Below are 18,415 nucleotides of genomic sequence, written 5' to 3' on the forward strand. Positions count from 1 at the left end.
TAAAAATTTATAAAATCGTTAGAACAGCCAGAAATCTAGTGTCTATTCCATTATACGGGACGAAATGTGTTAATAATAATAGCATTATATACATATATTAGAGGCCAACAAAACGCAAATGACGGCACGGAAAACGACATGCAAGTAACTTTAATTGAGAGTACAAACATTATGAGATTCAATCCAGGTATATCAGATACCACATACCATCATCATACATGGTAAGAAAAAAAAGGCAAAAATCAAAATCAATAATAAATAAATAACACTACCATAACAATCAAATTCTCGGGTAAATCATGCGTTCTTTGATATGCCAACTGCAAAGTGCATCTGTATAAAAGAGTTTTCAAATCAATAATCGATTATAATTATACGTACTACATACATACATACTACATGAGAATTATACAGTGGGTGGGAATCAATAAACCTCCAATTGTTGTGATTTTTTTAATGGCATGGGACTTTGCACAACTGGCCAAGAACAAGAAGCGTTAGCATATCAACACGTCGCCCAGCACGTCATCCCAACGACTCGGCGTCCATCTATCTAGATATATAGTATAACAAGGATAAGGCGAAACGGAAAAGGTATAAACAATAGAAAATTAAATTTTGATTTCAGACATATCACAAATCAAGTCCCCCTGTCCAACCATCGTCTACCAAGCTCATGTATGGATGTTCTAGTTTTTATTTAAGTTGCAGTTATGACCATCAACTAGAACCCACGTCAAATTTCAATTACCAATTACAGTTGTTGCATTATCTTGGTTATAAAACTAAAACTGGGTAAGCTTTTTATTTGATTTTTTTTTAGCCCAATTAGAGTATAAAATTGAAAGGAAGTTGGAAATCACTTTTCCGTTGAATGATCAAATATGTATAGACGTCATATGACTTGTTTTGGCCTACTTAATGATTGGGCCAAGCATAATGTCCTTTTTCTTATGACCTGCTTCCATTGGGAAGGAGTTCAACTAACTAACTAACTGCCTATTCAGCAACAAGTCGCACCTATTTGTCTAACCTTTAACCAATTCATACAAATGCACGGTCATTGTGCTAGGCAATAATATTCAACCACCAACAAAACCTCATGCCTCAAGGTATTCCCTTAGCCCCATTATCAACAATTCAAATTAACTGCGCTCAATAAAAGCGCAAAATGTCTCTACGTGGGCTATATTTTACCCTCTGCTTCTTCCTGTCTTCCTCTCTTCTCCTCTCCCTCCTTCTCTCTCTGTCTCTTTTACTTTGTCCTTTTCACTATATGTATACATACATTCAACAATATCTTCTTCAAAATGCTGTCTGATGTTTTGGTTGTATGCGTGTTTACGCCCTTGGCTTGTGGTTAAAAAAAGTCTGTAGATTAACGTACAAATACAAATTAGCGTTGCGTTTGGTTCCTTCTGCCGTTACAATAGTACATAAAAACAACTTTGAATAATTTATCACTATAATATTCAAGTGGAATACAATACACTTCATACAACTCAAAATCCAAAATAATCGGCATTTTATAAACAATGGTAACCGAAATATCTCTGGGAATATAAATTTGTATAAATAAAATCAATCCAAAACGGACTCTGTTTTAGGCGCCTCTTGAAGAATATCTATAGCAACCCACTTCTAAATCATGTTTATATTAGTATTTTGCTATGATTATAGGAAAATTATAGATACAGAGACAGATTTGTCCTTTATTGTTCCTAGGCATTGCCCAAAAGTATATCAGTAAAATGTAAATCTAAGCCTACGACATATTCAGCTTTGTTTCACAACAATTAATGGCCGTCAAATATCCCTCTCACATGCGATAATTGACACTTTATTTATCAAAGAGAGGGAGAGATAAGATGAAATATAATTTGAGAACTTAATAATAGCAATTATATGATATAGTGATTCCATTTTAGTGAATAAAGTACTGAATAAGCAACCTGCAATAAAAAATAGGGCACACACCGAGTGAATTAACAATTCGTTTACCTTATTGATGGATGCTGTTCAAGAATATATAAGTATGCATGGCTATACATAATTTATGTGATTGGAAACGTGTTATTCACTTTTCGTATGTTACTTTCAGTAGCTTCATTTAAAATTGTTGAAAGACTGTTTGATTTTTAAAGGTCATTCAAATCTAGTTCAGGGACAATGGCTATGGTAAAACCATAGCATACATTTGTGGGCTCCCGAAAAGAAAAAGTAGAATCAATTGCCTATGCCTTCTAAATAAGTGATTATTGCTACCTATGCTATATGTATATGTAGATGTCTATATCTTTGTATTTATGTATATGTATGAATGGTCAAGTTTTGATTGCAATTGAGCGCAAGTTGAAGTATTTCCTTGTGGAAAGCTTTGACAATAACCAGTATGGGTATTATTATTAGTTTACCTTCGATTGTCATCGAACTGACGATAGATTTAAATAGTTTATTATGGGTACATGAACAGGTGTTTGTGTCTTGTTCTATACTGTCCTGCTGCCTCGCGCCTTAAATTGTTTGTGTGTGTGTGGGTGTGTGGGTGTGTGTGTGTGTGTGTGTGTGTGTGTGTGAGAAGGAGAAGGGGTTAAAGTGTGGAGGAGCCTAAAAATATTCCCATGCATATGATTGACCTACGATTTACCTTTCTACTTGCAGAGAGACTGTGTGTGTGTTTAACTTCAACTGTGACTGTGACGCCGTCGTTAGTCATTATTTGTAACCAAAAATGAGCAGTCACGAAGCTGAGAAATCGCGCAAGAAATCAAATATATTTCAAATACGCATCGATAGTGTCGATGATGAGAGTACTGCACCCATTACTGAGGCGAATTCACGTGAGGATCTAATCGAAAGCACAGCCCAGGAGGAGAGTGAACCAACAAGCGAGCAATTAGTGTTTCAATTTCCAAGTGGGTGGCCATGACCATGAAACAAAAACTCCTCCTACTTGTTAATTGAGGCAATTACAAAAGATACGATTCCTTTTTTGCCCCTCTATTGCAGGATTTCTATCAGTGCCTGCACTAAGAAACTCACGTCAGAGCTCTGTTATAGCAAATCGGCGTGAGGTTGTGTCCAGTCCGGCGAAAAGTGAACGGATGATACGCCGAACTCAAACTAAAATTCGTCCGCGTAGACTTAGTCAGGATAGTGGCATAGTGGCAGGACGTTTGGTATCCTATAACGTGAGTTCTTTCTGTTGCATTATTTTTGTTTTTTAATTTTTCTATATGCGATTTTATGTTTATGTTAAGGAGCATAGTGACACTTTTATTGACACTTTTTCGTATTAATTGTGTGTGTGTTTTTTATTGTCCTAATAGGACAACGGTATGAATGACTTAGAATTGATGGAACGTCCCATTCAGAATTCGGATAATATATACAATTACACGCATTCCATGCAGGACGACAATGGCTTGACAATTGTCCAGAAACCTTCAACTCCTGCACTTAATCCTCCGCATAATCCCACTCCAATACCTACTCCCTATCTGCCAAAAGCCAGCGGCAGTCATGCCATGGATGCCAACACAAGCGGCTCAAGTTCTTCGGCTTCGTATACGGAGAAATGGCTCAATTCCTCGGTAATGCGACCGAACAATTCAACATCATATTATCACAAATCGAACACAACTATAACTATGCCCCTACCCACTCATCTGGAATCGGAATCAGCTGAACCTAGTCCCACCCAAGCCTTCGGACCGAAAATCGTTGGCAATCATGATGAGGATATACCCGGAACAGCGATGCGGCGTAATTTGGAATTGAATTTGAGTGCCAATTTGGCAGCTCACACCAAACCCACATGCGAGGATCAAATGAAGGTACATCAGGCATATGAAATTGTCGATTCCACACACTCCAATATTATGAGCGATCAGTTTGGATATAGGCAACTAATGCCCACAGAGCGAAAGGCATCCGATACTGCTAGCAGTGTGAGTGGAAGTTACTATAGCAGTCGTAAGGCCAGCAAGAGCAATAGCATTGCCGGCGAGTCTGCGGATGAGCGACGTGTTAGTAAACAAGATCGCGAAGGTCTTGATCCGGAATCACTTATGTTCCGCGATGGCAGACGCAAGGTTGACATGGTATTAGCCTGGGAGGAGGAAGATCTGGGTGTTATGACCGAGGCCGAAGCCCGAAGACGTGATCTTAGGCGTTGTTTCATGGAGAATCTAATTAAAGAAGGTCTCGAAGTTGAGCTAGAGGATAAATCTCAATCGTTTAATGAGAAAACATTTTTCCTTAAAATTCATTTACCCTGGCGCCTAGAAACCCGTTTGGCTGAGGTTATGAATCTTAAATTACCAATCAAAAGATTTATAACAATTTCCGTAAAACCATCATGGGTGAGCAACAAACGAAAACAAGCTGAAAGCAAACTCAGTTCAATATTTGGAGGATTTTAATCATTTGCAGGATGAAGAGAATGTGGTTATGCGAAATGTTCAATACTGGCGGGATGTCTGGCAGAGATTGACGAAGAAAATTCAATTGGATCAGAGTCTGCTTGAGGGTGAGACGACATTTAAGGCGGCCACAGCGAATGGGAATCCAGAGGAGCAGTGAGTTGGTGGTCCAACTAAAGCTATTTTTCTCTCATTAACTTGCACTCCATGTAGGTTCATTGTCAAGGATCGGGCAACGGCATACACAAGCGCCCAACGTTCGCTGATGGTCATGCAGGTCCTTATACGAACCCCATACGATGAAAGCGATCGCAGTGGAATAAGGCGACTGCTAAATGATGGCACTTACCTTGGCTGTTTTCCCCTGCACGAAGGTCGTTACGATCGACCACATTCCAGCGGTGTATCATTAGATCGACGCGTTCTCTACCAGACCTGGGCCCATCCATCACAATGGTATAAGAAGCAACCTTTGTGTTTGGTTCGCAAATATTTCGGAGATAAAATAGCCTTATATTTCTGTTGGCTGGGCTTTTATACCGAAATGCTTGTGTATCCATCGGTTGTGGGTACACTTTGCTTCATCTATGGCCTGGCCACACTGGAATCGGAGGATAATACACCCAGCAAGGAAATATGCAATGAATCAGGCACTGGCAACATAACTCTCTGTCCCCTATGCGATAAGGCTTGCAGCTATCAAAGGCTGTCAGAATCGTGTCTCTTCTCTCGTCTAACATATCTCTTTGATAATCCATCAACAGTATTCTTTGCAATATTCATGTCATTTTGGGGTAAGGAGAGGGAAAAATCGGAGTTCATTAAAATTTAGCTTTAAAAAAAACAAATTCAAATTTTTAGCTACGACTTTTCTGGAGCTTTGGAAACGCAAACAGTCGGTGATAGTTTGGGAATGGGATCTACATAATGTGGACATGGATGAAGAGAATAGGCCAGAATTCGAAACGAATGCAACAACTTTTCGCATGAATCCGGTTACGAGAGAGAAGGAGCCATATATGTCCACCTGGAATCGGGCTATACGTTTTGTTATTACTGGAAGTGCCGTGTTGTTTATGGTGAGTGGAAGGATGCTCTATTACTGTCGAGACATCAGCCAAGTTCTATCTGCTCCCCAGATATCTGTCGTCTTATCCGCCGTATTGGGCACCATTCTGTATCGCATATCTCTGGTTTCGGTGATTTATGGCGGCGGAGGATTCTTTGTGAAGGAGCATGCAAAACTGTTTACCACCATCACAGCTGCCCTTATCAATTTGGTTGTCATCATGATACTCACGAGAGTAGGTTAAAATAGGAATAGGACTAAAAGATGAATCGTTAAATGCGGATGCGTATATTTTATTGCAGATCTATCATCGTATGGCTATAAAGCTGACTAATTTGGAGAATCCGCGTACCCATACGGAATACGAAGACTCGTATACATTCAAGATATTCTTTTTTGAATTTATGAATTTTTATTCATCGCTTATTTATATAGCCTTCTTTAAGGGTCGGTTCTTTGACTATCCTGGCGATGATCAGGCCCGTCGCAGTGAGTTCTTTCGCCTCAAGAACGATATATGCGATCCGGCAGGTTGTCTGTCAGAGCTTTGTATACAATTGGCCATCATAATGGTGGGTAAACAGTGTTGGAATAATTTTATGGAATATTTGTTTCCCAAATTTTGGAATTGGTGGCGTCAACGAAAGCACAAACAGGTGAAAAAAATCCAAAAATGGAAAAGGAGATGGGCTTGTGTAATAATCGAGCATATCCTTTGCAGGCCACCAAAGATGAATCTCATTTGCATATGGCTTGGGAACAGGACTATCATATGCAAGACCCAGGGCGTTTGGCTCTCTTCGATGAATACTTGGAAATGAGTGAGTAATCTACATACATATATCCTGCAAAGGCATAAACATACTATATATGAGATTTATTGCCTCGCAGTACTTCAATATGGGTTTGTCACTCTCTTTGTGGCCGCATTTCCATTGGCTCCATTGTTTGCTCTACTCAACAATGTGGCTGAAATCCGTTTGGATGCCTATAAAATGGTAACTCAAGCGCGACGTCCACTGGCCGAACGTGTTGAGGATATTGGTGCTTGGTATGGCATTCTAAGGATTATAACCTATACGGCCGTAGTTTCCAATGCCTTTGTGATAGCCTACACAAGTGATTTTATACCACGAATGGTCTATAAGTTTGTCTACTCAGAATCTCATACGCTGGCTGGTTACATTGAGCATTCATTGTCCATATTTAATACCTCCGATTACAAGGAAGAATGGGGAGCTTCGGTTAGCGAGAAGGACCCAGATACCTGTCAATATCGTGGCTATAGGTGAGGAAGGAAAATATTGAGTGTATAATTCTTTATTGGGTAATTTATTTCTCTAATGGCAGAAATGGACCCAAAGATTGGGAACCATACGGTTTAAGTCCTCATTATTGGCATGTCTTTGCTGCTCGTTTGGCTTTCGTTGTGGTATTTGAGGTTTGTGAAGACTTCTTTGGATAAAGATACCCTTTACCGACTACTTTTATATCCCTTAGCACGTTGTTTTTGTGATTACGGGCATTATGCAGTTCATTATACCCGATGTGCCCTCGGAGGTGAAGACGCAAATGCAACGGGAACAGCTTTTGGCCAAGGAAGCCAAATATCAGCATGGGATTAAACGTGCCCAGGGTGATAATCAGGATATAATGAGCTTGTTTCGCGATGCCAGCAATCGAACTTCTATAGCCGGTAGTCAGGCCACAGCTCGTGGAAGTTGGGCACGTCGTTTCAGTCGACTCAGTGATGGCTTAGATGCCCATGTCGAGGTAACCGCTCGTCCACGTCGCTCCGTTGAGTCAACTGTCTGGGAGGTCTCCTGACACGAGGAGGAGGCCGAAAGCGAAGCCCATGATATTGAACAACCAAAGAGATGAGAATGAATTTACTCTCACTCCATTAATCATACATATCTTAAAATAATCGCATTCTAGAATTCGTCGAGTGTTAATTGTAATTGTTATTCATTCCTTTTTTTTTTTTTTTTTGTATATCTATAAGGTATTCCAAAAAGTTGTTTATCGGAAACATATATGTTTTTTGTTAGAAAGATCTTGTATGGGCGAAGAAGTACCTACGTTTATTATCCATTAAAGAGTATTTCTAATTTTCCATCAGTTTTATAAATGAAATTAAACATATTGTTAGATTTTATTTATATACTTATGTATGTATGTAGGTTGTACATTTGTCTGAGAAAAGCAACTCAAATCGTTTATACACCCCAATGATACCCAACGAATTCTGCACTATTATAAACCAATTGTACAATATGATCAAGTCATGCAATGATATGAATTCTTTGAATGTAAAGTTATAGTTTTTCGATTTGTGTACTTGTAAATAAATCACGTTTTTTGGATGTTGTTTAATTTCATTCCACTTAGTTATAGATTGCCGTAAACGATTGAGAGAGACCTGCATGAGGTTGTAAATAATTTAATCTCTTTAATGAACATGAAACAATCTATTAAATGCTTTCAAATATAGCTTACGACTAAAATCTGATTAGGTATACCCAACGACCCATAACATTCTGGTCAATGGGGGAATGTTTAACGGCTTCGCCCCAAACTCCCAGCGTCGATGCAAGCCCACTAGTAGGTGGCTTTTCCTCCTACTCCTCCTACTTTTTCATACAGGTTTCCTTAACAACGGAATTTGTTGGTTATTCGCCTGGTTGACGTAGCAATCCGTGCGTCAAATATATATTTAACACACTTTGTTTTTTATGCTGGATAAAAATTGATTCTGATCATGAATAAGAAACTTTCGCCAGAAGATGCATTCTATGAAAATTTAACACTGGGATTAATCAAAACCCTATGTAAGTGAGACGCTATATCCATTAGGGTAAAACTAATCCACATCTTCTTCCCATGGAGCAGCCACAGTGCCAAGGGTATGCAATGTGACTTTGGAGCGTCGTCAGCCATTGAATGCCTGCCAGGTGGTTAATTGGGAGCAGCGGCATTGTGTTTATCTGCCCGAGGATATGAAGAAATTCTATCTATCCACTGATGGATTCGTTCTCAACTGGAGCTATCAATATGCACGTGAGTATGGCAAGTAGATCAATTGGGAGTATGGCAACTAATCCAAAAACTCGTCTAGCCAATGATGTACGACGTGTGGGCCACATACATTTTCCACATCTACTGCAGGTGACACTGCTCCGCGAGAACATTGAGAATACGCCGGTGACTCTGCCCAGTGCCGGTGCAAGTGCCGCTGCCACCACAACAGATGTGTCTGCCTCCTCTATTAGCAAGGATAAATGGGGCAATTCCACTCCCATTATAACGGCCAAATCGAAAATCTTTGAAATCAACAACATCAACGAAATGGCCAAGGTAGGAGAAATTAACTCCTTAAAGTTAATAAAATACAATGCCAAATTCTCGTTTTTAGGTCTGCATGTTGTATGAGTCGACCAGTTCGAATAATCCGAAATTTTATTTACTAGAATTGAACACTCTTAGCTGGCAGTTCCTTTCGGAAACGTTTAGTGAATATCTTCGCATGTCCATTGCCCATTTGGGTTTACCCTACTGGGAGCTATGTTTTTCCAGTTTTGGTTTACCCTCGTGGACAGAACAATTATTCCTGTTGCTAGCTCCACACTTGCTGGAAGAGCATGAACCGCGTCGTGGCCGCATTATTAATCCCGCTTGTGAGCATCCTTATAATATCATAGATCCGAACATATTCCGTGGTAAACCCAAAAGCGTTGCCAAAGCAGCGGCGGCAGCAGCAGCAGCTGTTGCTGCATCATCGAAAAAGTAAAGAATTGTGCATTAAAAAAAGAAAAATGAACGACTTTATTTGCAGGGAAGAAACATGAATTGATAACCAAAGAGGGTTCGCGCTTAATTCGACAATGCCGAAGTTTATGTACCCTTGCATATTTGCTTGCTTATCAGGTCTATATATACCCAATATACATATAGTCCCTTTTGCATGGGTAAAATGTCAGACAATTTGAACCAATAGGATGTGACAATTGGGGGGCGGGGTAACTAGAGGAGGTTAGTAGAAATCTGAACTTTTATCTTCCAAGTCTGCCAGCAGTTTGTCCCTAATCTGGGGTCTGGGATCCTCGGTTATTTCACTGGGCACTGCCCCAACTTGACCCAGCATGTACTCCAACTCCACAAAGGTCAATTTGTCGCCGCGCAACTCCAGAGGGCCAATGAACTGCTTGCGTAAGCTGCCTTCATGATAAATGAATATCGTTGGTAGATTCTTTTCTGGAAAATTGGGTATGCAGGTTGTGGCAATGGAGCGCAGGAATTTAGTCTGCGGAAATTTGGCTGCCAACTTTTGCATGTGATGATGGATAAGTGCACACAACGGTACACCATTGGCATATAGATGCAGGACTACCCAAATACCTTCGCCGGCTTTGGTCACCTCGTTGACATATTCTTGACCGGATATCTCGCGTACACTGCCGAATCGTGCCTTCTCCGCGGTGGCCCGCATCTCCGCAATGCGCCGCCGCCTATATTCCTCGAGCACAGCCTCATCCTCAGAATCCTCTAGCTCGTCCAGTTCATCCAAAGACATGTCATCGATTTTCTTATCTCGCTGACCCTCTAGTGGGGGCAAATCTGTGCGCCTCTGTATGGCATCGTCCAGCATGGCCTGGATTTGATCTTCTGTGATTTCCGCCTCCTTTGGCTGTTTGGGACCAATAATTCCTTTGGATCGTAGCACATCATTCCACTCGGTATCTTCATTTGGGTCCTGCACAAAGAGCGTATTATGTTTTTATTCAAAAATTGTTTCCCCTCACTAGTCACTCATGCGTTTTCTTTTGGGCGTGCTGCTTCTGCTGCGCGAACCATATATGGAAGCAAATGCAGCAGCAACAGCCCCAAAAACAAAAGCATTTAATAACATAAACATGTGAGAGAATATCTTTTTATTGAGCAGTCACCTGCATTTTTAATTATTCGTATTAATGTAAACTATCACAAAACAATTTAGAAATAATTTAACAAATTTAAGTAATACAAGAAATGCAGCGTTCTTCCTATATAGAAAACTAAAAATAAATTTAAACTATTCCAAAATGACTCATGGCGAGATATTTATTGTTATCGATTGACAAAAGGGATATCCAAGCTAGTAATCGATTAATATCTGATTTAGTGGCGCCACTGAGCATGCTTTTTGTTTAATTTTTTTGTAGATAAATTATCTACATGTAGAACCAGTTGAGTGTAGTTGCTGCAAATTTAATCTACTTTTTGTTTTGTTTATAGCAAAATTATTTGTTTGATTTGGTTAACCCATATTTTGAATGGCTGGAACAGATGTTTGCACCAGCAGCATCTTTGGCCTAGTAACGCAACTAGCCAGATTTTTGTGCCACGGCGAGGCCTATTTTGACGTAAACCGCGACTGTGAGCCAACAGATGCAACTGCGAATTCCGATGTAGCTAAAAGACGAATACAAATCTATGAAGCCCTATTGATTGGCAATGGAGGGGGGAGCAAGGATAATCATGAGAACGGGGATGGGGATGGTGTAGAGAGCCAACTTCAGCAATTCGACAACCCGGAATTGCTTGAAATGCAAAAACTAATCGAAGATCAAGTAGATCAGCAGCTGGCCGAGAAGATTGCCCAGCTGCTATTGACTTTATCAAAGCCAGCGGAAGCAATCCGGGAAACAAGTGGCGTCTCTTCCCAAAAAACCGGCATAAAAGTAAGACTTTTAAAACCAAAGCCTTTTAAATTGGAGGAGCAGCCTGAAATTGAGGTAATGACCACAGAGCCAAAGATGTTTAGATCCGTTGGCTTCATGCGATCCCAAACGAAGCCCTTAGACTTTCAGTTGAAGTCGACCCTGATTACAGGGGATGTGGATGCATTGCGTGGGACTTTGAAACAGAATGCAGTCAATGCTGCTAAGGGGGATGCCGAAAAGTTAGTTCAAAATGTCTTTCAGGACTCCGTGTCGCGCATCAGAGACTACAAAGATCGTGTACGTCCCATATGCCCGCGACTTAAAGGCAAAGGACAAGCTTCATCTTCAAATTCCAGCACTGGTGGCGGAGGCGGTGTCAACATGTTTCAAGAATCAATGGCGCGTATCAATGAGCTAAAGGAACAGGACCCAGTTGAACTCAAAAAGGGCAATATTTGTAAAGATTCAATGGAACGCCTCACAGAGACCAATGGGGAAGAAGCAGTCTATGATTTAGCATCAAAAGTGTCTTCCACATCTTTTGATTCGCTAACCTGCACGAAGTCGGATTTGTCAATAAAACCAGCAGTTGCCCGCAAGGCGATAGAATCAAAGAATGGCCACTCCTTTAGCGGCCCTAGGCCAGAGAAAAGCTTTATATCCGATTTAAACATTACCAACGATATCAAAATGCACTTTGATCCCAACTTGGAGCTAAAATATATTAAATTACCTGATCTCATTGAGCATTTGAAGTTTGTTGCAGCTGGCCTGCAGTCGGAGACATTTTCGCTCTTGGGACAAGATCGTTTCCATTTAAATCCCAACTGCACCCTGCGCACAGTGCTACCGGAAGTATTGGCAGATTTCGCAGTACCCTTCTTAGAATCTGGGTGGTGCTATCGTCGCTTGACCATGCACACCCAGTGGTTGAAACCTCACTTAATGGAACGCCCTTTAAATAGAGTGGGTAGAAAGCATCCAAATGCCTTTTAAATCAGTGTTATTAATTACTCTCTGCCTTTTACAGACCCTACGTAAATCCATTATCGCATTCCTGACAACCAATCGTCAGTTTTTGCTCTGTCAACCGGCCAAGGAATTGTCGCAATTGGTTAGAAGTTCACTAATTGCCATGCAGTTAATGCACAATCTGGAGGCACTCTTTCAAAGTCAACCAATGTGTAAGTAAGATTCAGTTAATTCATTCTGAACACAAAGATAGTTTCTTATCACTTGTCTTTCCAGTAAACTTGCGAACGGGCACTCCAGGTGCATTTCTTATAAGCTTCATGTGGTCAACGATTGAGTCATGCAACAATAGCAAATTTCTGCAACTACTTATCCACTTATTCAAATCCATTTGTATCACATACTATGGCCAATTAGAGAATTGGGTCTTTCGTGGTAGATTGGATGACACCTTCAATGAGCTTTTCATTTCTCGTGGTACTCTTGACGCTGAGCAATTGGATGAGCGTAGCAAGGAGTTCTTTGACAAGGGTTACCAGGTAAAAGATGAGGAAGTGCCAGGATTTCTACATGGGTGCCAGCAAGCCATACTTGAATGTGGAAAATATAACCAAGTGCTTAAAGCATATAATGCACAGGTAAAAGAAAGAGAAAGAGGCAGAGGGAACAAGAGATAGACAAAGATGGAGACTAAGAATGAATTCTTTTTTTTTTTTAGCATCCTATCTTGGAATGGAAATATCCCAGCATAGTTGTCTGTGTAACCGAGGAGCAAGTGGACAAAATGCGCTCCACAATTCAATGTAGTTATACACCCCTTCTCCAGCGCTATGAGAAATGCAGCATGCAAAACATTCTTGAGCAGCGTGTGGTCTCTAAGCGTCGCTTTGGCAACCGTATGGTGGAGCAAACGCAAGCCCATTTGATGAATTGGGAAAGGCAGCAGCATGAACTATTCCTCAAGGCTACCGCAGAGAGTCAGAAACGTTGCGATGATTTAAATGCACAAATGGAAGAACAACGCCAACGTCGCATTGAGCAACGTCGCCAGGAGATTGTTCAAGAACTGGCGCTGCAACGAAGATGCGAGCAACAGAAGGAAATTCTATTGCAACGTGAAAAGGATGAGCTACTAGCGGAAATAGCCAAACTGCAGGGTATGCAACATTTAAAGGAAGATGTTAATAACACAGAAGATGAAGAAACGGAAACAGATGGTAAAACAGATACAGAGGAGGCCTTTAGTCCAGATCAAAGCAGTAGCAGTGGTCGTAGTTTTGTGTCATGTCTGGAGGGACCACCACCAATGGATTTCGAAACAGAGGCTATCCCATTGCAGGCAACTGCTCCAGAATATCAACGCAGTCACTCGGATGTAATTAACTCAAATGATGCCATGCCCACCAGTGATTCCATTAGCTCACGGAATCGCCAACATATAATGTCCTCTGAGCAGTTCCAGAACTGCCACTTACCGACACAAGTAGTACTGCCATCACCATCACCAGCAACAGCAGATTTTAATATGAATGTAAATCCATTGGGCACCGACAATTTAAGCGAAATGCAACGCAATCGCGAGCGTGTCATGTGTCATGATGGGTTTGTCCAGTTCAACGCTGAAGACGATACGCACAGCAATCGTGTAAAATTTCAAATAGAGTCCACAACAGAGCTTGCCCAGAATCGTCGTCGGGTGATGGCTAGTGAGTTTGATATTGTTATGAGTCAACCGGAAGCAACAGGAAAATGGAAACGAACTGAAAGCAATGATCTGCAACAAAACCGATGTCGTGTGATGGAAAGCCACTTCGATATCGGCATCGAATCGATTGATGATAAAAAACTAAATTTAACACTTGATGTTAATCGTTTGCAAGTAGAGTTACCCACTCCAATGTCCACCACATCAGATGTGGAAATAGATGAAAAATATGGGGAAAGCTCCTCTGATGATCTGGCCAACAACAATTACGATATGATAGGAAACGAAGAACAGCATGAATCTCAAACCACCAGTCCCATTTCCACACCGGCACCCAATTTGGATCCCACTCCGAATCCCATTCCAATTCATGAGCTGCGTGAACAGGCAAGACCAAGCTATCACATTCCTTCAAACATTGGATTGCGAAGCGAGACAAATAACAGGGAGACGCCTACGGTGACCAAACCTAGCAATCCCTATATGATACGACGTTGCCTGCAAATGTCCATAATGATACCCCTGAATACTCATTTATCGCTGCTTCGCAGTGAGATCTTTCGCATCTTTAAGGACTTACGAATCTATGACCATTTCCGTCAGCTTCGCAATTATTTCTTTCTCTTGGATGGTCAGTTTAGTATGCTGCTTGCTCAGGGTATTCTCGGTCACATCAACAAGGGCTTGGAGTCACATCGGCTATGCCAGAGGGGCATCTTAGATGGCATATTAAATAATGCCATCAATGCGGGTGGCACGGGTGAGTGCATCAAAACAAGATAGAATCTTTACATCAGAGCTAGTGTCAACTTCCCTCTCTTTCTCCATGTAGATGAAACTGCAATTTCACAGAATCTCTCATTTAGTTGTCTGGAAGTACCGGAAGGCAGAGATCTCATGCCATTGGATATTCTATCGATGTTAACTCTGGAAACCAAGATTGATTGGCCCCTTAATTTGGTTATCAGCAGTGAGACGATTCGAAAATATGGTGAAATCTTTCGGCATTTCTTTAAATTACGTCAGATTGACTATGTGCTCCAATGCTCTTATGAGTTCCTTCATGAGCAGGGCAAGCTACATGGCCGACGATTGTGTATTGCCCCACATTATCGACACTTGCAGATGATGCGGCACAAACTATCACATTTTGTGACCACACTCCAAAATCATTTGGTTTCGACAGCGTTGCAGGCACCGTGGAAGGTATTTAAAGATGAAATGCACACAGCCGACTCCATTGAGACCCTCTACAGGCAGCATGTATCCTATTTAAAGAGAGTGGCCTTTATGGCCCTGTTAAATCGACGCAGCTCAAAGATTAAGGAAACTGTTGATAGCATCCTAGTGATAGTTCTACGATTTTGCAAGTAATTATAAGACTCATGCGATTATCCTCGTTCTTTAGCTTAACCAATTTCTCCGTTTGTTCTTGTAGAGTTTTGCAGACGCAAACATTCACTTTGGATGCCGAAAATCAGTTTGTCCATCCACGCTATAAGCGTTTAGTGTACGAGGAAACGGAATTCAATAAATTCATGCAGTATCTCATCTATTTGGGCAACAAAGTTGCAACCTCCGGCTATCAAGAGGAAATTGGCGACCTGATACGTATTATTAATTATAATAACTACTATAAATTGTCCACCACTGAGGCCGATGACAAATTTTAAACGCTTAACGAACGAAGTTTTAGAATCTCTGGAGTATTAGAAACTTTTTAAAATAGGAACCATGAAACTAAATCAAATGTTTATTGTTGAAATCTCGCTGCTTTAAAGACAACACAAACAAAGAACAAATGGCGAATATATCAGCTTCGAATCGAATTTAGTGAATCTGTTAAAATAAATAAAATATACATACATATAGATATACAATATGTATAATGCTATAACTACGGAAAACCTCTATCTCAGAATAGATACATAGCTAGACTGCTGCCTAGACTAATGGAATTTCCCGCTTAACCACTTGAGGTAAGTATATAACACGAATTTATTATGAGTTTGTTGCTTTTGTTTAATTTTAATACAATGCGAAATGCTAGAATTGCTTAATTTACAATAGGATCCGATCCATTGATCGACCTCATTCGGGCTCCGGTTGAGTTACAAAGTTCTTGAACATTTCGAATTGACTCTGGTCTCTGGCCTGTCCTCATATTTGCTTTCCGATTGTATTATAATTATCATACGAACAATTTTATTAGAGCTGATGGCTCCAACTTAAGTATTAAACTACGGTCTCACAATACTTACTAGCTACTAAATATATATATATATATATATATATATATATATATATATTTGAATTTATACACAGTAATGGCCACGAATTTAAGACGTTTAGTGTCGCGTTCTTTAATCCATTCACTTTTTTTCGTAGTTCAAGAAACATACTTTACTTTACAATCTATTAGTAGAGTAGAATGAGAACTTCTGACATAAGACTGAATTTTAATCGAACCCAAAATGGATTCTGGGACTGAATTTGGTAAAATTAGAATAAAAGTACCATAACACCAAATATCTTAGATTCGTTACCGACACTGTTAACATATATATATATATATATATAGATATAGGGATCAGATCGGGAGGCGGTTACAGTTAAACGTTACACAGAAGAGATAGATATTTGTTTTCATTTTTTAATTTTACTGTATATTATATATAACTTTTCTTTTTTATGTTTGCTTAATCAATTTCGTGCTGCTTTTTAACCTGGCCATGAGAGAACAAAAAAAAATGGCTTAATTTGGGAGATTTAATTGAGATTGGCGGCAAAAGCAGGCAACTGTTTTACATAGATAATAATATATAGATAGAAAGATAATTAGATACACTTGCTGGTAAGGTTTGGGGAGCGAGGGAGACACAATACGTTAATGCTTAAATATTAAAGTGTGGCGAATTGTTGTTTGTTTTTCTTGCGGGGTGAATGAGTGAGAAGAAAATAGTTGCTCTTCTAAAAATGACTGATTTAATTCTCATTGGACAATTTTCTTCCACTAGTTCCTTTTGAAAATAAGTTTTTGCCAGTTAACTTAGCATTAGAATTTCCACTCTTTTTTCTTCTTGCTTTAAATATTAATTTCAGAGCATTTTAGGGTGTTCCTTCTTTTTTTCTCTTGTTTACATCTGAAAGTGGGAGGATTGGGTGTGGGGAATCGAGGAGAATCTTCTTGGTAAGGGGAGAGTCTAGGTAGATGGGTTGAGAGGAAAAGAAGGTTTAGCTTGTCGCCGGAAATTTGTTACATGGCTGTATAATCGATGTTTTACGCGCTGGTACAGTTTCGGGCGTGGGGATGGCATCACCAGTGGTCACCTTATTGGCAAAGACCTGCTTAACACCGCCACCCTTTTGTTTAGCCATCTGATAGTCGCCCGAATCGAAGAATTTTTGCTGGAAACACAGAATTGCCATCATGATGATCACTCTTGAAGTTGTTGATGGATGTGTTTACTTACCCCTTTCTGCAAGCGCTTTTGCAGGAAAGCCGAGTGCCCGCCGGGCACACGCATGCCAGTGGGATATTTCGATTTTAATTTCTCCTCTTCGATTTTCTCCAAATCCCTGGGATTAGCCTGTTGTTCGCTGCTGGTCTCCTCCTGCGGCGTGGTTGCCAGGCTGTTATTGCTATTTTCCTCAGTGGAGCTCATCTTTTTCGAATTGCTGTTTGTGTTTCGGTCGCGTTAGATTCTATTGGAAGGCAACAACAATAAATAGAATTAAAGAATTATACTTCATTTATAGAAATTCTTAAAATGGCGTTGAAATTTGCTAACGCACAGCGAGGAGAAAATGATAAATGTCACAAGGGCAACTTCGTTTTTTTTTTGGTTTTGGCTTTGAGAAGCGCGCAAAAAAATGCCAAGATAAAAGTTGCATTGCATCACACATACACACAACCGAATAGCACTCACGCACACACACATATATACATATGTACGATATAAATTGTCATAATCTGATGTTCAAATATTATTTCAATTTTATATACACATACATGATAGCACACACTTACGTGATATATGTATATTATATATGTATTTATGTGTGAAAATTCAACGATCTCTTCTTCATCAACCTCACTGTTTTTTGGACGCGTCAAATTTGACGATTAACTGTTGTTTTCCTTCTTTTGTTCTTTACCCTTCTTCTACGTCTTTAGCCTGCTGCTTCTTCCTGTGATTTGCTTTGCCAATTAGCAAGCGCCAAGCAACGGGCACAGCACACAACAACAAAAAGACAAAAAAAAAAAATAAAACGCTGTGTATGAAGAAGTTAAGTACGCGAAATGAGATAGGGCACACGACAGTTAGAGCGGGGGTGCCTTTGCAAGTTTTTAACAAAAGCTCATTTAACGTTTTCTTAATTAATATAAGCAACTAGATATTATCAAGGCGAATGCGTTGCGAAAAGTAGAGCTGGAAAACCATCGATACCATTGGCTTGCGATTAATAACGACTTTAAATAAACCATCGATATCATCGACTTACGATAGATAACACTGTATTACATATTTTTAAAACAGAG

At 40.1% G+C, this 18,415-nt stretch overlaps 5 protein-coding genes across 6 annotated transcripts; 3 read left to right on the plus strand and 2 right to left on the minus strand.

Moving 5' to 3' along the window:
• Nucleotides 1-196: 196 nt before the first annotated feature.
• Nucleotides 197-7,741, plus strand: LOC137574595 (anoctamin-4). The gene is made up of 13 exons (XM_068286959.1): nt 197-221; nt 2,662-2,915; nt 3,010-3,191; nt 3,330-4,364; nt 4,435-4,580; nt 4,638-5,218; nt 5,286-5,503; nt 5,564-5,728; nt 5,796-6,149; nt 6,215-6,314; nt 6,385-6,781; nt 6,844-6,934; nt 6,994-7,741. Exons 2-13 carry the CDS (start codon nt 2,732-2,734, stop codon nt 7,318-7,320), a joined length of 3,780 nt encoding a protein of 1,259 aa, XP_068143060.1. The 5' UTR covers nt 197-221; nt 2,662-2,731; the 3' UTR covers nt 7,321-7,741.
• A 489-nt stretch (nt 7,742-8,230) lies between these two features.
• On the plus strand, nt 8,231-9,297 carry LOC137574500 (tubulin polyglutamylase complex subunit 2). Its single transcript, XM_068286838.1, has 4 exons — nt 8,231-8,324; nt 8,386-8,553; nt 8,612-8,850; nt 8,909-9,297. The coding sequence occupies exons 1-4, from the start codon at nt 8,255-8,257 to the stop codon at nt 9,281-9,283; spliced, it is 852 nt and encodes a 283-aa protein (XP_068142939.1). The 5' UTR covers nt 8,231-8,254; the 3' UTR covers nt 9,284-9,297.
• On the minus strand, nt 9,295-10,593 carry viaf (viral IAP-associated factor). Its single transcript, XM_068286840.1, has 2 exons — nt 10,440-10,593; nt 9,295-10,246 (listed from the first exon to the last, which is right to left on the minus strand). The coding sequence occupies exons 1-2, from the start codon at nt 10,443-10,445 to the stop codon at nt 9,527-9,529; spliced, it is 726 nt and encodes a 241-aa protein (XP_068142941.1). The 5' UTR covers nt 10,446-10,593; the 3' UTR covers nt 9,295-9,526.
• Nucleotides 10,594-10,704: 111 nt separating this feature from the next.
• Grip163 (gamma-tubulin complex component 6) lies at nt 10,705-15,701 on the plus strand. Its single transcript, XM_068286939.1, has 6 exons — nt 10,705-12,161; nt 12,226-12,379; nt 12,444-12,805; nt 12,886-14,632; nt 14,705-15,242; nt 15,311-15,701. The coding sequence occupies exons 1-6, from the start codon at nt 10,806-10,808 to the stop codon at nt 15,543-15,545; spliced, it is 4,392 nt and encodes a 1,463-aa protein (XP_068143040.1). The 5' UTR covers nt 10,705-10,805; the 3' UTR covers nt 15,546-15,701.
• Nucleotides 15,702-15,852: 151 nt separating this feature from the next.
• endos (alpha-endosulfine) lies at nt 15,853-18,297 on the minus strand. Of its 2 annotated transcripts, none has more exons than XM_068286989.1 (3): nt 18,031-18,297; nt 17,346-17,577; nt 15,853-17,280 (listed from the first exon to the last, which is right to left on the minus strand). In XM_068286989.1, exons 2-3 carry the CDS (start codon nt 17,535-17,537, stop codon nt 17,107-17,109), a joined length of 366 nt encoding a protein of 121 aa, XP_068143090.1. In that variant the 5' UTR covers nt 17,538-17,577; nt 18,031-18,297; the 3' UTR covers nt 15,853-17,106. The 2 variants fall into 2 exon arrangements, with proteins under 2 accessions (XP_068143090.1, XP_068143089.1); XM_068286988.1 differs by having other exon boundaries at nt 17,903-18,297.
• Nucleotides 18,298-18,415: the final 118 nt, after the last annotated feature.

The sequence above is a fragment of the Drosophila tropicalis genome, unplaced genomic scaffold (genome assembly GCF_018151085.1).
Source record: "Drosophila tropicalis isolate 14030-0801.00 unplaced genomic scaffold, ASM1815108v1 contig_463, whole genome shotgun sequence".
Taxonomy (NCBI): Eukaryota; Metazoa; Arthropoda; class Insecta; order Diptera; family Drosophilidae; genus Drosophila; species Drosophila tropicalis.